The sequence below is a fragment of the Leucopleurus acutus genome (genome assembly GCF_964270905.1).
Source record: "Leucopleurus acutus genome assembly, chromosome: 4".
Classification (NCBI taxonomy): domain Eukaryota; kingdom Metazoa; phylum Chordata; class Mammalia; order Artiodactyla; family Delphinidae; genus Leucopleurus; species Leucopleurus acutus.
The window spans coordinates 140682849-140703483 of record NC_139146.1 but is presented as its reverse complement, the minus strand read 5'-3'; the positions used below and the strand labels follow the sequence as shown (position 1 = coordinate 140703483).

The 20635-nt window shown below is 43.5% G+C and overlaps 1 protein-coding gene across 1 annotated transcript in view; it reads right to left on the bottom strand.

Moving 5' to 3' along the window:
• The window catches only part of TSPAN5 (tetraspanin 5), a gene marked incomplete at its 5' end in the record, with an annotated part of 173686 nt that extends 168451 nt beyond the window's left edge, over positions 1 to 5235 (bottom strand). The window contains one exon of the mRNA XM_082838445.1: positions 5155 to 5235. Coding sequence (XP_082694571.1) covers positions 5155 to 5235 — 81 coding nt within the window. The remainder of the gene's footprint in view (positions 1 to 5154) is intronic.
• Positions 5236 to 20635: the final 15400 nt, after the last annotated feature.

Genomic DNA, 20635 nt, shown 5'->3' with positions numbered 1-20635 from the left:
ACTAAATACAACGTGTCTTCTGAACTGAATTTCTTTGCTCTAGAAGACATGATTGGAACAACCGGGAAACTTGAATGAGATCTAAGATTTAGATGGTGGTAATGTATCAGTGGTAATTTCCTGGCTATGATGGCTATACTATGGTTATCTAGGAGAACATCCTAGAACATATACACTGAAGTATTGGTGTTATAGCCGTCATGCTGGCAACTTTTTCTCAGATGATTCAGGATAAAAACAAATTGTACTACTTGCAATGTCTCTGCAGGTATGAGACAGTTTCCAAATAAAATTAAAAATCAACAACAGTATATTAGGAAGATGGAAGTTCCAAGGGAAAACTACACCTAGTTTGCAGGAAAGCTGAAACTCTCAAATGATTAAAGTGGTCCCCAAACAGATCCATCCTAAGGAGCGTTGGCAGGATGTTCGAGAGAAAATGCCTCACTGAATAGTAAGTTAGAGGAGATGATGCCTATGTACTCTCCAATGATTTCATCATTCATTCATTCAACAAAATTTATTAATCACCTACTGTTTCCGACAATATGCTAGACACTGAGCTTATGAAAATAACTGAGAGACAGTCCCTGCAGTTGGAGACCTTACATTCTAGAGAAGGATGGTGATTCAGCAGCCTGTAGTTAGAATTTTAAGACAGGCATCAGTGTTACACATAGAAAGAAGCATGTGACTCAGGAACACTTTAATACTTTAATAACACTTTAATAACAGTCTTTAATACTCCATTTTTCATTTATGAATTTTCAGTAGACTACACAATAGTTTATTATTCTATCATACTCTTTAACATTTTCATCCTAACTTCTGTGTGCTTGCGGGTGGTGTTGAGACATATGCAAAAACTTTATCACTTTTCAATTATGAACAGATGTAAATGACTTACTTGATGTTTTAGTTTAGAATAACAAGCATCTTCCAAAATAAGATTCAAATGAGAAGCTAGGGCTATAGTTATTGAAAGAGACTTAACACTCCAAAAGTGAGCCCTGATATGTTCTTCAAATGTCACTCCACGTCTCTGTTCTCCAATTTCTACATCTGTCACAAAGATGTCATAATATGCCTGGAAGATGCTTTGAGATGCTTAGAAGAAAGACGTCGTACTTATAAAGCTCTGTTAAAATACAGGTTACTTTCACCTTTTGCCAGGGACTAACGATTACTGTGGACATATTAAGTAAGACAGAGTGATCCATCTAAATGAGCTCACCTCAGCAATTTTATGGTGGGTGAAACATTATTTGGTTTTCCAACTTTTCCCCTTGGCTTTATTTCAATCTTCCAGGCATATCATCAAGTGAGAATGCTTCAATGCTTTCTCACTGACCCAGGAGTGAGAGGCCAGAGCAAGCAAGTCAGTATTCAACTACTTTCCCCACTTAGGTCTATACACCCTTCTTACACTTTTCCCATTTGACACTTTCATAACCATATTTAGCTTTCTTCCTACCATCTCCTTGTAATTCAAAAGGCAGTTTAGACTCCCATATGGTTGCCATCGAAGCTAACAGATGTCTAGCAAATTAAAACAAAAATTATGACTTATAAACTGCTGATGTATCATCATTCCAGAACATCTTACAATTTATAGTGAATCATAAGATAAGACTTCATACTTATGCCCCCGGCAAGGTTCCCTAAATCTCTCTCCTCTCTGAATTTAAGCCCTGTGGAAACAGATGAGATGCAACATTCTGCCATCAAACCCGGATAAACCTCCACTTAAAGGTACAATGTAATATTTGCAAGCACATCAAAGAGAAATTTGGCCTCAAGGATCCAAGGCTTTCTAATCTTTGTACAGCAAAGAGAAGAGAAAAATGACTTGGTTCTCCCAAGTCATTCAAGGCTTCCACTGATCCATAGTGCTGTTTTCAAATACGTGATGATCCCATCTATGGAATCCATTCCCCTCATCTCCTTGGCTGATATTAAGAGGAGCATCATTACCTGGTAGTAATGATGCCAAAGGAGCAGGCTAAGGTATTCTAGAAGTTTTATAGCCAGGATGGAACTCGTACAAAATCTGGAGACAATGACACAGACCATATTCACCATTTGTTAAATACTGAGACACTGTGCTGGGTAATATCTTATCTGATTACATCCTTGAATCTGCAACTCTACTGGATAATGTTAGCTTTCTTTTATAAATGAAATTAAGGCTCAGTGCAGAAGACTCTATTTTCCAAAGATGGCCACAACCCACACGACCCTGACACCTGTCTGACAAAAGAGGGAATTTCCTTCATCAGCACTTTGAAACTGAGCAGGCTCCACTCCTGCTTAAACCAGTGGAATAGATGAAACTGACACTGGGCCAGTTCCGGGAGTAGCCTTCACTGGCTGGAAGTTTCTTCCGCCAGTCTCAGAGACAGGAAGAGGCCACGTTTAGGTGCTCTAGCCAACAAATCTGGCTGAACTCTCAGCAAGCATCACCTGCCGGTCATGTGAGGGTACCCCCTTGGGCATCCCACTCCAGTGAGCCTTCAGTTAACTCCAGCCCAGCCACATCTCACTGCAACTGCATGGGCCATTCCAAGTGCAAATCACCCACATGAGCCTGGTCAAATCACAGAACTGTCGGATAGAATAAAGTTTGATTTTAAACCACTAAGCTTTGGGGTTGTTTGTTACGTAGCAAAAACAAATTTACAGAATTTGTAATAGCAATAACAAATTTACAGAAGCAGGCTGCCCATTCCTGACCCCAGTTCTCCAGTCAATAACATCTTAGTCTGAGTTACTGGGATCAAGTATCATGACTACCTTCCTGCTGATCATCACTCCAGAGACCAGGGTACTAAAAACTCAGAGATTCCAATACGGGGTAATTTTGAAGCAGACAACAGGATAGGAAAGGTATGAGGGTGTATATGAGTGGAAGGCTTTAGGCACAGAAAGGAGGGACAAGGTGTGTAGAAAGCAGAGTAAGAGAAGGGCCCTTGTAACAAAGGCATCTACATAACAATTCTGCCTGGGGCAGCTGGTTTAGTTCCACAGCCTACATCTCTTTTCAGGCTTCCCATAAAACTTCCCCCAAGAGATGAAGACCTTCGAAATGAGATAAGACATGACTCTCTTCTGCAACTCTCTATGCAAGCACTCTGCAATTCTTTGAAGCTCTCCACAGTTCCAGATCTTTTGCTACAACCTAATCCACAGAAAATACTCAATGTGCCTTTGTACACTACAAAATGACACCAAACTGTCAGGGAAATAGGCCCAAATCCCTTTATTTCTTTTCCACCTCCTGCTATGAAACTGCAGAGAAAGCCCCTAGGTACTTTTTGTTGCCTAGCTGCTGAAATGTGCAACTTTTGGAAGTGTTCAAGTAGAATCAAGAGGCCTGGACTCACTACGCCAACAAGATCCAGTCCCAATTCCGTAGTCCTTGACTCTCAAAGTTATGAAAGTTTCAAGTTCAGATAAAATCAAAATGCCTCACCCAGAAATGTGACTTTTAAACATTTCCAACAAGGGTTGAAAAAAAGGAAGCAAGGAAAGAAAATAATTTCTTCTTCCTATATTTGTAGCAGTGTTTGACTGCAGGGAGGGGGGTGACTGCTAACAGGAATCATGTCCAATCCCTGGCAAAAATGGCCTGTGAAAGACTAGATCTGATATTTATTCATGTTTCCCCCTTCATCATCAGTCCTGAGGCCAGATGACATGCTGACACAGAAAGTGGTCTCCAATCCCTCCCATTTCCTTTTGCAAAACATTCATGAGCTGTGCAAGGTACTCCTACAGAAAACAGAAAATAAAAATAAAATAGCCTAGTACATGTGTGGCAGAAAAAACAAGAATATAAAGAGCTGTATTGACAACTATTCTCATCGATGTATATGTTTACAGCGTATGGCCAAAATTAAAGGAGAATCAAAATAAAGGCACCCTGTGTTAAGACTGTTGTGGATTATTATTGATCCCACGACTGGATTATTGTTTATCTCACACTGAACCTACACTGAACAGCAACTTGGAGAACCGCCCCCACCCCAGACAGCCACCATCTTTACTTTCCATGGGGGGAAGAGTGGGGGGACAGGAGGAGTGCCCAGTAAGGAAAAGGATGGGATGGGATGGAAAGGAAAGGAAAAATAACACGGTCTTTGAACCAACGTTTTCCTCTTGTCCTAGTGAACTCTTTGTCTGGTCGCTGAACATGTTTGTGAGATCAAGGAAAAGAATTCAAACAAAACAAAAGAGTAGGCATCCCAGCCTAATTACAATAGGTGCCCAGCACATTGTAGCGCCAGCAGAGCATGGTCTGAATCTTTCCTTCAAGCATTTGCTCTCCCAGTAGCCCCATAAAACATGCCGCGTACACCTTCTCCTCTGCATTTCTCCAAGGTTTCCCCAAAACGGCCCGCTCTATGTCACTCCTCAGAAAGGAGGACGTGAGGCACGGACACACTGAAACATATGTTGATGGTGACTTCTTCTTATCCTGACAATAATACAGAGAGAGAAATAAAGCCCTCCAGCCCACACGCCCACTGGTCAGTCCATTACGCAAAAGGAGCGCTTTCCAGATGAAGGGGAAGAGCGTGCAGGAAGCGTTATTTACGTGCACATTACAGAACCGTACACCACCGCATCTGCATCCTACACAAAGCCCGAGATGGTGCAAGAAGATACACGCTGAACATGGCACAGACCAGCCGCGGCAACACGGAGCCAAGCCCTCGTCCAATCAGATCCTTGTTAGAAGGTGGACCTCAGGGTCGGGTCTGCCCGATTAGCCTTCCCTGTTATGACACCACGTTCAGCCCAACATCCATATCCCACCCGGAGCAAATCTCATTCGAGTGGTTGCTCATCTCTCAAACTGCCGAGCCCTTTCTTTCATCTGCATCCACGCTATTCCTCCCTTAAAAAGCCACCCCAAGGCCTGGGTGCCCCCTTTCCCGGCTCGGTTTTTCTTTTTACCTCTTCGCGTTCCTAGAAAGGATTAAATGTTTATCTCTCCAACGCGCAGGCTGAAAAGGCGGAAGGCAAATGCCTCTCCGTGCTACCGCAAGCGCCCGAGGGGCTGCGAAAAGTAAACGCAGAGAGCAACGTGGGGGAAATCGTCGCGAACCGATCGGCCACGATAGTCGAAATCCCAGAAGCGCTCCAACTTACCCAAAATATGACATTGAAGCCAAATATGAAATATTTGATGCAACAACTGACTTCAGGACCCTTGTAATGCTTCCCGGACATCCTCTGGGTTCATGAAGACACTTGCCCCGGCAGCCCGAGTTTGGAGCCCCTGAGCACCGTTGCTCGGAGCAGCACGGCGGGGAGCTGGGGCTCAGGGACGCCGCTCGGGGGCCGCAGCGCAGCGGTCGGGGCTGAGCAGCGCAAGGACCGACCTGCGGAGAGCGGCTCCCGCACGTCCAGCCCCTCGCGCGCCGAGGCCGCCGGAGCCGGGGTGGCCGCGAGCGGGCGGGGAAGCGCGTGCTGCAAGCCCCGAGCTTCGCTGGAGCTGGCCCCGAGCACAAGGCGAGCTCCCAAACCCGTCCGCCAGACGATCCGTCCGTCGGTCAGTCTCCGGGCAAACGCGGCCGCGGCAGATGCTGGAGGAGACGCTCCTCGCCCGCCTGCCGGCTCGCGAGCTCCCTCCCACCCCTCGCTCCGCCCGCCGATCGCTCCGCCCGCGCCGCCCGCAGCTCCGCCCGCCTCCCGCCGCCGGAGCCTCGGCGAGGTGCGCGCGCGCACGGGCTCGGGCTCTCCCGGATGGCGGTGGGACGAAGTACGCGCGCCGCCCCCTCCTTCCAGCGCTCTCCGCTCCTGCTGCTCCCTCTATCCTCGCCCCTCCTCAGGCCAGCCCGGAGCGCCGCCGACCCGCGAGCACTGCAGCGGGGTAGGTGGGGAGGATGGCCGGGCGGAGGGAGAAGTATGGGTGCCCGGGGAGCACGCCCATTGGGAGCAGCCTGGAGGAGTGACGGGGGTTGATGAGCAGCGGGTCCCCCTCTGCCACCGGCAGCAGCAGGCAGCTTCTGGAGGGACGCGGGGAAAAGGGTCGCTTTGGGGCGACAGTAGGGGTCCTGAGAGAGAATCTTCCCCGCGACCCCCGGACGAGCCTCCGTTCTGGGTGTAGCCACACTCACGCCTCCTGCTCCACCACCCGGTTTTGTGGCAATAGAAGACGCCGGGCCACTGAGCCGGAGAGGAAAGGGGTCGTAGACTTTGCTGAGAGCAAAGGGGAAGGATAAGGTGTTAGGGAAGGGGGAGAAAAGAGAGATGGGAAATGGGGGGAGCGAATCGGGAGGGTTGCATAGGAAAGGCCCCCGAATCCCAATGCGGCTCCAACCCAACTTCCCCACCTGCGGGAGAAATAGGCTTATCCTAGAAATGGGGACGCGGAAGGAGAGATGGCCCAAAGGAATCCTGACCCGGGATACAATCCTTGCCCCAGGGCCGGTTGCCAACAACAGAAACCCGGATTGCAAATGCTCCCACGAGACGGAATAGTGCCGAAGGAACTTGACTGATCTTAACTCTAAGAAGGAATCCAGCAAGGCGTTCCAGGACGGTCTTCCGGGGAATCCGAATTGAGTTTATAGATATGAACGGTTAAGCTTTTGACCTCTGAGGAAGGATGGAACGTGCCTGGAAATTATATTGGAGCCCTACCTGAGAAGGTGTGCCCGTTAGTTGTGTATCTGCCTCCCGCCTGGAGCACTTTCATAGGTGCTGAAAAGCGGGTACCAGTATTTCATGGAAAAAGAATGAAGAACCGCTCAGAACTGTGTGTAAACATCTGTGGGAATTTTTTTAAGGCTTCAGAAAGCTTCAGAAACAAAGCTTCAGAAACAAAGAGATGAGATCAGGAAATTTTTCCAGTACCACCCCGTGTAACCTGGTACTGGGCACAGAAATCTGCATGTTTCCTAAGCTCTCACATGATACTTAAGTATGCTTGAGAACCTTTGTCCTAGGGCTTCCCTGGTTAACTACTTCTCACTTTTCTCAAAAACTAGCCAGCTTGTTGACAACCTGCTACGTGGAGGAGCAAGAAGTTACTTTTTCTTGCAATAAATCGCACTTAAGTAGACTTGGCCTTGGGAGGAATTGGGGCTATATTGAGGCCACAGGTAGGAGCCAGGGTCCCCACAAAGGTGGAAGAACCAGGAGATTCTAGAATTATGACACTGGTTAACAGTGACTTGAGCCGTTTGGATGAAATAACCCTCAAAAGTGTTCTCCACCCACCCAAAACACACAGCATAGTACTAGCACCAATCTGGTGGGCTTGAAAGGTAAAGTCTGCTCTTAGCAGCAGATTCCCTACTAACAGGAAGGCACTGACAAGCTTTACCTAAGCCTACTGGTGCTATATTGTAATTCTTTCTGTGCATAAAAATAAAATTTCTGTTCCTGCAGATTCCTGGATAAATCAAAGGAAAGGTCTATCTTAAGCTGATATGACACAACTCAGAAAAGGACTAGAAATTAGATCCAATTGATGACTGAGCTGATCCCTAAGCAGGATTTACCTTTGAAATAAAACTCAACAGAGAAGGGGAAGTTCAGATAACTCACTGGTAATTTGGGGCAGGGGGGCTAGTTGAGTTCTCATTTCATATGTCAAAAGCAAGTCCAAGGAGGATTTATGAGTTAAATGTATTTTTTAAAGCAAACCAGAAAATACTATTTGTTAAACCTCTGGCTAGAAGTCTTCCTCAACTTAGAAGCAATAGAAGGAAATGATCAATGGATATGACTGGGTAATACCTAAAACTTCTATGTGTCAAACATTATTTTAGACAAACCTAAACCAAAAAAAGAAAAAAAGTGACAGCAAATATAAAAAAAAAGTATGAATATCTATAAGTAGGGCTCATACAGCTAAAGTAAAAAATAGAATCTCAGTTATTGAGTATAAACAGAAAACAAACAAATCACATACAAAGACATCAAATAGTAATAATAAATATATGGTGAAAATTAACCTTATAGTAATTAAAGAAATAGATGTTAAAACAAACCAGTGATAAAGATATAGAGATAATAAGCAATGGTTTGCTCATACATTGCGGGTGTCACTATAAAATGATACTGTCCATTTGGAAAGCATTTCGACTATATGTCATAGGTCAGGGTGCTCCTACATTTTGATTCAGAGGTCCCACTTCTGGGACTCTAGCCAGAGACATACTCCAAAATATGGGGAAAGTTATATGCTGCAAGTTGTATATCACAGCATTATTTATATTGAAGACTAGGCCACAACTTCAAGATGCTAGAGGCAGGGGCTATACCCAACTCCCTGTAGCCACCTGGACCATGATGCTACTTCATGTTTCTCTGCTTTGCACATATTCCTGGTCTCTACCTGAAGGACTCTCCTTGCCCTGTGTCTGTGAGCTGAGCTCTCTTCTCTCACTTATCCTCAACACTTTTGATCAGCATTTTCCAGGCTCCCTCTTTCATCCCCACAAGCCCTCCTACACTCTTCCATTTTGGCCCTTGGAGACTACCTGTAATTAACTCATTTCCCTCCCTGTCTCTTCCACTCTGCTATGTCTCCTTCAAGGGTGTGCACCATTTCCTTTTAATCTTAGAATTACTAGCATCCTGCCAATGTTTCAGGTGCTTGATAAATATTTATTTAAAAATGGATGAATCAGGGACTTCCCTGGTGGTCCAGTGGTTAAGACTGTGGGCTCCCAATGCAGGAGGCATGGGTTCGACCCCCGGTCGGGGAACTAGGATCCAGCATGCCGCATGGCACAGCCAAAAAAAAAAAAAAAAAAAAGGATAAATCATTTACTCAAAACTTTTGCAGACATTAAGGATGATGATTCTAATCGCTTATATGTGGAATATAGAAAAATGGTACAGATGAACTTATTTGCAAAGCAGAAATAGAGACACAGATGTAGAGACCAAACTTAAGGATACCAAGGGGGGAAGGGGCAGTGGGATGAATTGGGAGATTGGGATTGACATATATACACTAATATGTATAAAATAGATAACTAATGAGAACTACTGTATAGCACAGGAAACTCTACTCAGTGCTCTGTGGTGACCTAAATCAGAAGGAAATCCAAAAAAAGACGGGATCTATGTATACATATAACTGATTCACTTTGCTGTACAGTAGAAACTAACACATCGTAAAGCAACTATATGCCAATAAAAATTAATTTTAAAAAAGGATGATGATTATAAAGAGTATGTGGCAATGTGTGAATACATTATAATGTTCAATTTTAATTTTGTGGAAATATCTCAAAGTAATATAAAATATGAAGAAAGCAAGGGCAAAACAGTATACAGAGTAGGCTACCATCTTGTAAAAAATAATAATAATAAAGCATGTTGGCAAAGGAGAGTGGAAAATTTATATATGCACATATTTCCTTGTTAATGGGTAGGCTATGTATAGAAGAAAATAAACTGGTAGTAGTGGTTTGAGGGGCAGGGGGCAGACTAGAGGCCTAAAGATATGATGGGAGGGAGGCCTGCTTTATTTTTCAATATATAAAAAATATATATATTTTTTGTTTTCAAAATTTGTACCATGTATATGATATACCTGTTTTGAAAAAAAAATCAATCTACAAAATTGTATGCAATTATATGAGAAAAATTAGGCGTGAATTCTTGACAAATAATGGTTGTTCAGCTGTGGGATTGTGGGTGATTTTGTTTTCACGTTTCTGGTTTCTTTTTTATTTAATGTGGTTATACTGCTTTTACAATGACAAAGATAAAATTATAAATAAAGACATAAACAAATAACTAAGTAATCATTATATTTACTTCAGCACCACCTTTCATGACTCAGTAAATTCTGGCCTATTTTAAGGAGGAAAGAAAAGGAGAGTAATTTTCTCCCTGGAGACAGCTACAGCCAACTCCTTTATAATTCTGAGGTTGAAAAAATGGTTAATAAGTTTAATTACTGAAAAGTTAATCAGCCTTTCAAATGGCAGTAAGAACAAGTAAAGCACATTCTTCTAATAGTTGCCCAAAAGGCAAGATATGACAAGAGCGTTTTAACCTAAGACACCAAATTTAGTGAGCTTGACTCTCTCTCTGTATTTCACTCTCCCCACTGACTTTCTGCCTCCCTCCTCTCTCTCTTTCACTGTCTGTCTCTCTGCTCCTCTAGTCCTGTATTTTTCTTTTCCTTCTCTGTGGCCAGCACTGGTGGTTGTCTACCCACCTAATGTTCCAATGTCCCCCCTCTTTTCACAGCCATAGGCCTGGGAAGGTCAGCTCCAATGGGTGAGCCAAACCTGGCTCTTGCCAATATTCAGTTCAGAAATGGGCATGAGGCTTCCTTGGTGGCGCAGTGGTTGAGAGTCCGCCTGCCGATGCAGGGGACATGGGTTCGTGCCCTGGTCCGGGAAGATCCCACATGCCACGGAGCGGCTGGGCCCGTGAGCCATGGCCGCTGAGCCTGCACGTCCGGAGCCTGTGCTCCGCAACGGGAGAGGCCACAACAGTGAGAGCCCTGTGTACCGTGAAAAAAAGAAAAAAAAAGAAATGGGCATGAGACACAATTCTGACCAATGAGGAGAATCTTCTGGGAGTTTCCTCACATCTAAGAGATGTTTTCTTTTTGGCCTTGGATGTAATTGTGTTTGGATGTGACACCTGAGTCCTCTACAGCCTGACAATAATAAAGACCATACCAAGCGTGGCAGAGTGAGATAGTGAAAAGAACCCAGGCTTCATGCCATCATTGCCTGGCTGACTTCAGCCTATTCAGGACTTCCTGTCACAGGAGAGAACTTGTTAGTTAAGGCACTGTGAGAGAGGTTTTCAGTTTCATGCAGCTCAAAGTATTCTGTTTTAAACACTCTCCTTCTGGCGTTCTCTCCTGACCCTTTGATTTTCTCTTCTTGAATCACCACCAGTGTTTCCACGTTTCTCTCAGTACCACCCTTTTTCTCCTTTTCCCTCCCCTCTCCTCTCTTCCCCAACTGTTCCTGTCCGTCTTCAACAATACAGGGGGGACCTTTAGCACAGTCTGACCAGCTTACACCCACCCCTTTCTTTCACTTTCTCAACCACAAGATGCTTCCCCACCTCCGACCACACTCATACTTCACGGCTGACAGGCCTGGGTGGATCCACGCCCGGCCAGCCCCAGAGTCTGTCTCTCTCCATGTTGGAGTTCCTTAACAAAGGAATCCCTGCATGTGGCTGAAATGGAGGTGATGTTTTTTAGGAGAGCTGAGGGGCCTGTGTTTCCAGGAGGAAGACTCTCACACTCTCTGCAGAAAGAGGAAGGAAGCACAAACACCAAGAGAAACAGGGGCAGAGTCTCTGACAACGTGGGCCACGCAAACTGTTGTACATTTTGTGCTCTGAAAAGCTTCCGGCCCTGCTAAAGGCTTTCTATTTCTGGATTTCTTCAAGAGGACCCTATCCTTGAGGTTTAAGAAGTTTTTAGACAGAATTCTTCCATTGCACCCCATTTGGGCTTTAGCTACTTGGGAGTAGGCAGCTCACATTTGCAAATCAAAGAACCTTGATTAAAACAAGTCATTCCACCTCAAATCCATTATCTAATGAGGTCAACTGAAAACATTTTTAATTGGCCATAATGTAAATATTTGTTGTAGTTAATGAATCAAATATTGTGCCTACTGTTCTTTCATCAAAAAGTGAGTAAATTAAAATATTCTATTTCTCTAAAAAACAAAGGATCCCCCAGAATCAGTATCACCCCACGCCCACACGTACCCATTAAGGAAGTCTAGTTTTCAGGGCCCCAGGAAGAACATAAAAAGAAAGCATATCTGTCTCATAAATATGATTAAACAAGCATATGTAGAACACAGTTGTTTCACTTTTAAAAATCAATTATAATTGCTTGTGTAATAAGATGAATTCTATCTTTTACAAAACATGACAGCACAGGCGTTGATTTTGTTGATGTTGCTGTTTCACCTTCTTTTGGAAATATCACCTCAATTTCCTACTGCTTTGGAAATAGCGAGGCCTCCCTCTGAATCAAGGGGCCAGGCCCTACCCTCACCTTACCAGGGGCAGATGCATGACACACATTTGGCCAGTCAGAAGTTCCCTTCATGCTACTGCACAGAGGGAGGAAAAGACCAAAAACTACCTGGAGTTCATTCATTGCAGCCCCTGGACAAGTCTGAGGCTGCCCTTGGGACCTTCAGGGTCCTCCTGGTTCTTCTGCCCTCCCTCTAGTTCCGTAAACTAGCTTATTTCCTCGAGTAAATTTCCCTTCTGATTAAATCAGCCTACTTCAATGGCTTAGACCAAAAAATTCCTAATCAACACTTGGTGAACTTTTTTTTTATAACTTATTTATTTTATTTTTGGCTGCGTTGGGTCTTCGTTGCTGTGCGTGGGCTTTCTCTAGTTGCGGCGAGCGGGGGCTAGTTTTCATTGTGGTGCACGGGCTTCTCATTGCAGTGGCTTCTCCTGTTGCACAGCACGGGCTCTAGGCACATGGGCTTCAGTAGTTGTGGCATGTGGGCTCAGTAGTTGTGGCACGTGGGCTCAGTAGTTGAGGCGCTCAGGCTTAGTTGCTCCACGGCATGTGGGATCTTCCTGGACTAGGTCTCGAACCCGTGTCCCCTGCATTGGCAGGAGGATTCTCAACCACTGTGCCACCAGGGAAGTCCTAGGTGAACTTCTGAAACTGCACTTTCAGAGAAAAATGTTAACTTTTTTCTGATTTCCAAAGTAGGATAGCCTTATTATACAATATTTAGAAAATTCAGAAAAAATTTTTAAAGACTCCCGCATGACATTTCCAAAGAAAACTGTCAATATTTTGATATATTTTCTTCATTAACAAATATTTTTGTATGATTGATCTCATTCTGTAGGGAAAAAAACTTAAACCTACTACATTTTCCATTTGCCAGTGCCCCCAAATAGAGCGGAGAAATCCCCCATCAGAATAGAAACAAGTCCAGCTCATTTTCCAGGCTGTGGTTATCAGTCAAGATTCTAACCTCGTTGCCCTGTATCTCTAACCCTTGAGTGTTTTCCTTTTCCACCACGTATTGGTCTTTGTTTCCTTTCTCCTAAGACAAACATCCTTGTTTGCTCCCTTACATTCCTAACTCACTCCTACCTCCAAACAATCTCAAAATTCCATTCCCACCCCACAAACTCCATCCTTCTTTTCATCCGTCACCAAATCAAAGTATATTGCAGTTAAGCATTTCAACTCCTTATAAAAATCTGCCCCCATTTAACACTAGGCATGCTAATCATATCTAGTAATTTCCTCTTTCACCATTTGGTTTCTTTCACCATCTAAAAACTTTGCTTCTGTGATATATCTCTTCCCAATGGAACTATAATTGGTGGAACATTGAACTTAATGTCCAGAAGCAGGGAATAGATATTAGCAGATTCATCAGATATCCATTTAGGTTCTATTAGGCAGAATCAATCGATTCAACAACAAATATTTACTGAGCACATCTCCCATTAAGGCACCTGTAGTCACAATTTCTGCCCTAAGACTGAACTGGAAGAAATAGACAGAGGTAAGGACACAGGTCAGAATGGACTAAGTGCTACAATTCCAACGAAGTACAGTGTGATACAGAGTCATAAAAAAACTTCTTCCAGGGCTTCCCTGGTGGTGCAGTGGTTGAGAGTCCGTCTGCCGATGCAGGGGACACGGGTTCGTGCCCCGGTCTGGGAAGATCCCACATGCCGCGGAGCAGCTGGGCCTGCGCATCCGGAGCCTGTGCTCCGCAACGGGAGAGGCCACAACAATGAGAGGCCCGCATACCGCAAAAACTTCTTCCAGTTCTATTTTTCCTTTTCTTTTTTATTTTTCTTTTCTGTAGTAGTGGCATTAAGGTGCAACTACTAGGGACAAAAACTAGTTCCATTTATGAAGACTGAATGTCTCATATCTGAATCATTTATTTGAATGAGTTCAGGACTCTGAAAGAATAAGTTTTAAAATTTATAATTAACCACAATGGTATAACCATTGTGGAAAACACTTTGGCAGTTCCTCAAAAAGTTAAACAGAATTAACATATGATTCAGCAATTCCATTCCCAGGTATATACCCAAAAGAAATGAAAGCAGGGAACCAAAGAGATACTTGTTTACCAATGCTCATAGCAGGAGGAGAGCCAAAATGTGGAAACAGCCCAGTGTCCCTCAATAGATGAATGGATAAACAAGATACAGTATATACACAATGGAATATTACTCAGCCTTAAAAAGGAAGGACATTTTGATACATGCTACAGCATGGCTGAATCTTGAAAACATGCTAAGTGAGATAAGACGGACACATACGGACACATAGTGTATGAGTCTACTTATGTGAAGTACCTAAAAAAGGCAAATTCATAGAGACACAAAGTAGAATAGAGATTACTAGGGACTGAGGGGAAAGAGAATGAAGAGTTATTGTTTAATAGATACAGAGTTTCTGTTTGAGATGATGAAAAATTCTGGAAATGAATAGTGGTGATGGTTGCAGAACACTGTGGATACTTAATGCCACTGAACTATATGCTTAGAAATGGTTAAAATGGTAAATTTTATGTTCTATATATTTTAGCACAATAAAAAAGTCTATATTTATAACAAATAACAAACTGAAGAATACTTCAAAATATAGAAATAAGTTACTCAAGTCTAAATATGATGAAAATTAAATGTCCGATATATACATTCTAAGGCTACGAGTTGTGTGTGTCCTCACTTTAGGAAATCTAATAGAAGTGTAAAAATAAACGTAGAGATGATTGCATACAAAAGGATCTGTTTTACAGAGGGATTTATCCAAGCATTCTTTTAAACAAGGAACTGCCCCTGTAAACGTAATTGTTTGCTAATTGATCAGGAGCGACACAGCAAAGGCTGTTGAGAGCAGAACACCCTCTGGAAAGAGGCATCAGGAAGCTGAGGCTGCTCTCTAGTGCACAGTCTCACACAGGAGACCAGCCACCTGTGTTTCTCTCTTCCCAGAGGAGCTCTGGGCCCTCTCAAGGCTTCTAGGAGAATCCAACATAGCTGCGGTGAGTTGGGGATACAGTGGTGAGAGGATTAGCTACCTTCTAAGCTGATGATCTGAGGTTTTATATCAATCACTCAGCAACCTTTTCTATTAGACCACAAACTCCTTGAGGGCAGGGATCAAATTTTTGTGTAGTGTGTTGCCTTGCAAGTATGCTACACGTGCTGGGTGTATAATATTATTTGCTGAATAAATGAGTGAATGAATGAATAACTTTACTACAAAATGGCAATGGAAGGTCAAACAAAAATAGTTATAAAGCAGCTCTGAAATTCTAATATACAAGAAATCCACTTGAGTCATAAAAGTTCAGATGACACATACAATCTTAGAGAAACACTCCTCAAAGCATAAAGTGAGCAAAATCTGTGTCCACCCTTATCCTATCTTCTCCTACAAAAGGGATCTATTTTCTACTGTGTTTGTAACTCTTATACCCAAATGCACCACATTCACTGGGTTCACCATAAATACTGTCAACAGAATGAGTGACAAGGCAAAAAATAGCTTGCAGTACTTTCCATTTTTTACAAATGTGGAAAGCATATTAAACCATCTGCTGATTAAAAATATGCATGTTTTGACTTGCATATGAATCAAATTAACATACATAAATCCAGCACCTCCACATCACTAGATTCACAGCCACAGCCAATAAATTTCCGCGTTTCTTCAAATTCATCAATCCCAGAGTGACATGATTGTTATTAGAAATAAAATACACAGTAATGGTTTAAAACTAAAAGCTAACTTTTGTTTTATTTCAATTCAGTGGTCATTTATCCTCTAAAAATAAAAAAGGCACAAGATCATTGGGAATCTAAAATTTTATGCTCAAATTTGCTCTATAAATACCTAATATCACCATGGGAAGCTAAAATTTGAGGTATAGAACAGGAACCATCGTCCTTCAATATGATGAATTAGGATTAACCAAAGTACAACATGTTGAACCCTAGCACCTTGCTGCCTTATATAACCCCAGAAATGTGAAAGGTCTCAAGTTGCAGCTTCTAGAACTTCAGCTTCTACCTGCCCCTCTGCTCCCACGGGTCCGTCACCACCACATTCTCTCCAAGACTAAAATTTATTCAGAAACTTGAAGGATTCTTCCCGAACAATTGCATCGAGGAGATTTAACTGTCATGCTATTTATTTGTACTATGTGCCTTTGTTGAGTTGAGTTGCTAATATTTAGTCGTATAATCATGGCTTTAGATGAGATCATGAAAAGTGAGTCCATTTCTTCCCTGGAGCAGGGAAGATTCTCTGGGAAGTAGAGGAATAGCTCTGTTATACTGTTATACTAATGGACCTGTCAACCCTCCTGGGAGGAAGAACACCTCCAAACTACAAACCTAGGTTGGGCCCAAGACAATTAAGAGGGGGTCAAGGGAATTCCCTAGTGCTCCAGTGGTTGGGACTCTGGGCTTCCACTGCCAGGGGCCGGGTTCCATTAGCTGGTCAGGGAACTAAGATCCTGCAAGCCACCTGGCACAGCCAAAAAGAAGGGGGGTCAATCGCTGTTACTGAGAGACACCCTGCCCCTTCCTCTTAACTCCTCAGTCCCTCAGGATTCACCACCATCTGGAGTACTGCTCTAGGAGCAAGGATGTAGCCTGGGTAGAATCTCTGGCACCCAGCCTCTCTTTGCACCCGGCTGTTGACATACCTCTGGCAACATATAAATGCCCAGCACTTTGGTCATTGGGTCCTCCCAGGACTGCCAGCACTGAGTCACTGAGGACAATGGAAATCTTTCCAGAGCAGTGTTTTCTAGCCTTGTCTGGTCATGAGAATCATCTAGGGCTATTGTCATAAACACAGATTCCCAGGCCCTTTCCCTAGATGTTCATTTTTAATAGGTCTATACGGGGTCCAGGAATCTGATTATTTAACAAGGGCTCAGGTAATGCTCTTCACCAGGGAATTTGGGGAAATACTGAGTTCAGCACATTCTTCTAAGTGTTCCTTGAGTCTCCTGGTAGGAGGGAGTTGCCCTGTGTGGATTCAAGCCTTGTCATCTCTGGGGATAATGAAGGTGAGTGTACTTTGTACACTGGGAATTCTCTGTAAATCCAAGCTGTGCTATCATTATCATAATTATATACCTCTAGCCACAGCCCCCGGACAACATGTATAGCTGGGGTAAACGTCTCGTCAGTGGGCAGGGCTAAGGCACCAGCCCCAGTCTCTGCGGATAAGGAGTGGCCAAAAGCAGAGGAGAAAGGGAGGAGGAGAAGCAAAGGCTGGAATCTGGAAATTAATACATATGTATTTCAATCCACAGCTGCTCTGGCCGCTGATATAAATTAAAGGAAGAAGGAGGGAGAGTCAGGGAGAAAATGTTAACAGCATGAATTTTCCAGATATTAAGGACTGAATGTGTTAGCTGAATTATTCATTTATTAAACTTTTAGTTTTATTTTTTAGTACTACTACGTGAATAAATGCGAGCTGGACTCAGAGACACAGCCCAGTACTAAGATAACCACCTGCACGATGGGTCGCCACGCAAAGTAGCCTGAGGTTTAGTCATCTACGTGAGGTGCCACAGCTGGGGAAAAGCCTCCAAGCTGGCAGTTTTGCTGCTGACTTACCATAAATTCAAGATGGATCTGTAGTTAGAGCACTGCCTCCCCCATGGACACAAAGACAAGGCCCTTCCTTACAATACTGATGAAGAAAATTTGCAATGATGCCAGAAATGAAAGAAGTGCATATTCTTACAGGATGCTGGGAGATAATTTAGAAATAACAACCACTCTTTTCTGAGACTTGAACAAGAAGTTGTGAGTTAAATAGCAGCCTGTAGGATCACCTGGCACTAAGAAAAGGACCATCATGCTCCAAGTCTCCTTAAAAAGATGAATGCAGTCTTCTGTGATTGCATATGTTCCTGCATAGTAACAGAGAAATGGACTCGCTTTTCATGATCTCATCTAAAGCCACGATTATACGACTAACTATTAGCAACTCAACTCAACAAAGGCACGTAGTACAAATAAATAGCATGACAATGAAATCTCCTCGATGCAATTGTTTGGGAAGAACCCTTCAAGTTTCTGAATAAATTTTAGAAGATACAGGACTTCAGAGTGAACGCTCCTCAAAGCCAGAAAGGTACCTTAGCCTCCTTAGAATTTTTGGTTCCTCCTGTTGTGACAAACATTCCCAAGGAGTTGAGATGCAGCCAGGAGATGGCTTTGGGATAATTAGGAAATACATTAGATGCCAAAAGTATATTAAATGCCCAACACGCCTCAGAGTAGCCTCTTTTGAGAGTCACATAAAATATGCAAGAGACACTTAACCATTCTCATCTTCAATTATAATTCCTTAGGTCTCATCACTTTTTTCCTCAGATATGTATAAAAAAAGGTTTTTCATGCCCACCCTGCTGACAAAATTTCAACCACTGAAACTTTCCCTTTAAAACTAACAAGGCCTTTTATCTCCCTGAGTTGTCCAGATAACGAGTTTACAGGCCACTCAGAATCACCAGAGAGAGCAGAAACTGGAGCAGTACAGATGAGATCCTCGCAGATAAAGCACATCATTCAGGGCAGTAGGAGCTGCAGCCTCTTCCCTCACTTAACCTTGTACCATAGCTGCTGTGGGTAATTTGATTCCCTGCGCACCTTTCTCTGTTGAAATGGAACATGGATTTTTAGGGTGATGTTAGAGGCGGAGACCCTGTGAAGGAAGGAAAACTGTATAAGGACTTAGGAAATCTACCCTAACTCATTTGCCACGTGAGATCAGTTACTTCACTACTCAAAAACCTGTCTCCTTACCTGAAACGGGGGAGGTTAGATCAAACCGGTGGGATAAAGATCTTGATCTGGAAGAATTCTCTAAAGTCCCCGCTTGGGGCGAGTGGGAAAAGTAAGTGGGTTCTAGGCTGTGGTTCTCTCAGAACACTTCTACTTTTCTCTGTTTCCACGTTGGTGTTTCATATAAGACTTTCTGAAAGGTATCCCATGCTAAAGAAAGTTTGCAAACCCCTGGACTAAAACAACTGTTTCCTTCCAGCTCTCACACCCTCTGATTCTTTAACGTTCAATGATAAGAGGGATGCATGCCTGCTAAAGCAACCAGAAAGTTCTCAGTTAGAGTATTACCTAGATGTGGATCGAATCTGCAAATTGAAGAGATGCTTGAAGGATGTGAAAGAGGAAATTTAGAGAAACCCAGAGGGCGCATCTTATTTCCGGGTTAGGAAGGAGACCTGTATCACTCTTTCTTCCCTCCCTACTTACAGCCAATATCTACCCCTTACTCAGTGGTTCTCAATTCTGACTGTCTAACAGATTAGCCTATAAAATTATTCAGGGATCTGGGCTCCTGAGATTCTGAGTCAAGAGATGTAGAGAAAGAGTTTTTTCAGCTACTTCATTTTAATTTGGTTTTGTTTTAAGATCCATAGGTCATTTTGGTGTGCAACGAGGACTGAGAATCTCTGCTTGGCTTCAGCTCTCCAACCATCACTAAGACCATTCCCTTAAAAGACATTAATGACCTCCCACAATGTCAGTTTTCATTTTTAGGCAGATGACCCCAAACTGAACTCTCAAGAGACATCCATCTTCCATCTCGGTGTTTCAGAAGCTCTTCACCCACCAACCAGTCTTGTCTTGAATATCTATCATTCTGTTAGTGGCCCAGCCCTTCTTCCAGTGTCTAAATCTTCCAGTGACCTGAAGGCATCTTTGATTCCGCCATTCCTGTGCTCCCAGCGTGCTATCTGCACAAACTTAACAAACCTACCCTGTATCTGACCCTAAATCAGATCCCAGCCTCCTATTCCTACTGCCACTCTTCAACCATGCTCCCTTTATGTCTTGTCTATATTGTTTATAGCCACTTACAGAAGTGTCATTTTCCCATCTTTAGCCTCTTTGATCCATATTAATCTGACTTTGTTAGTCCCTTGTTTAAATAATTACAATGCTTCCCTATGGCCTACCCCTAAAAAAATAAACCCCTTCGGGCTTCCCTGGTGACGCAGTGGTTGAGAGTCCGCCTGCCGATGCAGGGGACGCAGGTTTGTGCCCCGGTCCGGGAAGATCCCACAAGCCGCGGAGCAGCTGGGCCCGTGAGCCATGGCTGCTGAGCCTGCGCGTCCAGAGCCTGTGCTCCGCAACAGGAGACGCCACAGCAGTGAGAGGCCCGCGTACCGCAAAAAAACAATAAAATAAAATAAAATAAAAATAAACCTCTTCATCTTTTAGGTTCCACAGTAGGAACCCAATCTAAGTTTCCAGCCTCATCTTCAATTACATAGCAGCATGAACATAATACACCAACCAGAGAGCATGGCTCTCTCTTCCCTACACATGTCCTAGGCTTTCCTGATTATGTGCCTTCACCCTTAACCACTCTCTCAGCCCAGAAGACCCTCCTCCCCATTCTATGCCACTCCCTTCCTAAAGGCTCTCCACTGTCTCCAAGTGAATCTGAAGCACAACGGAAAACATTGTGCTTGGGCCTCTTTCATGACAGTCATTATATCCTGTCTTGTAGTGTAGTTATCTATGGCCATAGCTTATCCCCTTTACTGAGCCATTGCTTCTTCAGAGAATGTCCTGTGAGCCTTGTAGCTATATAGAAAGA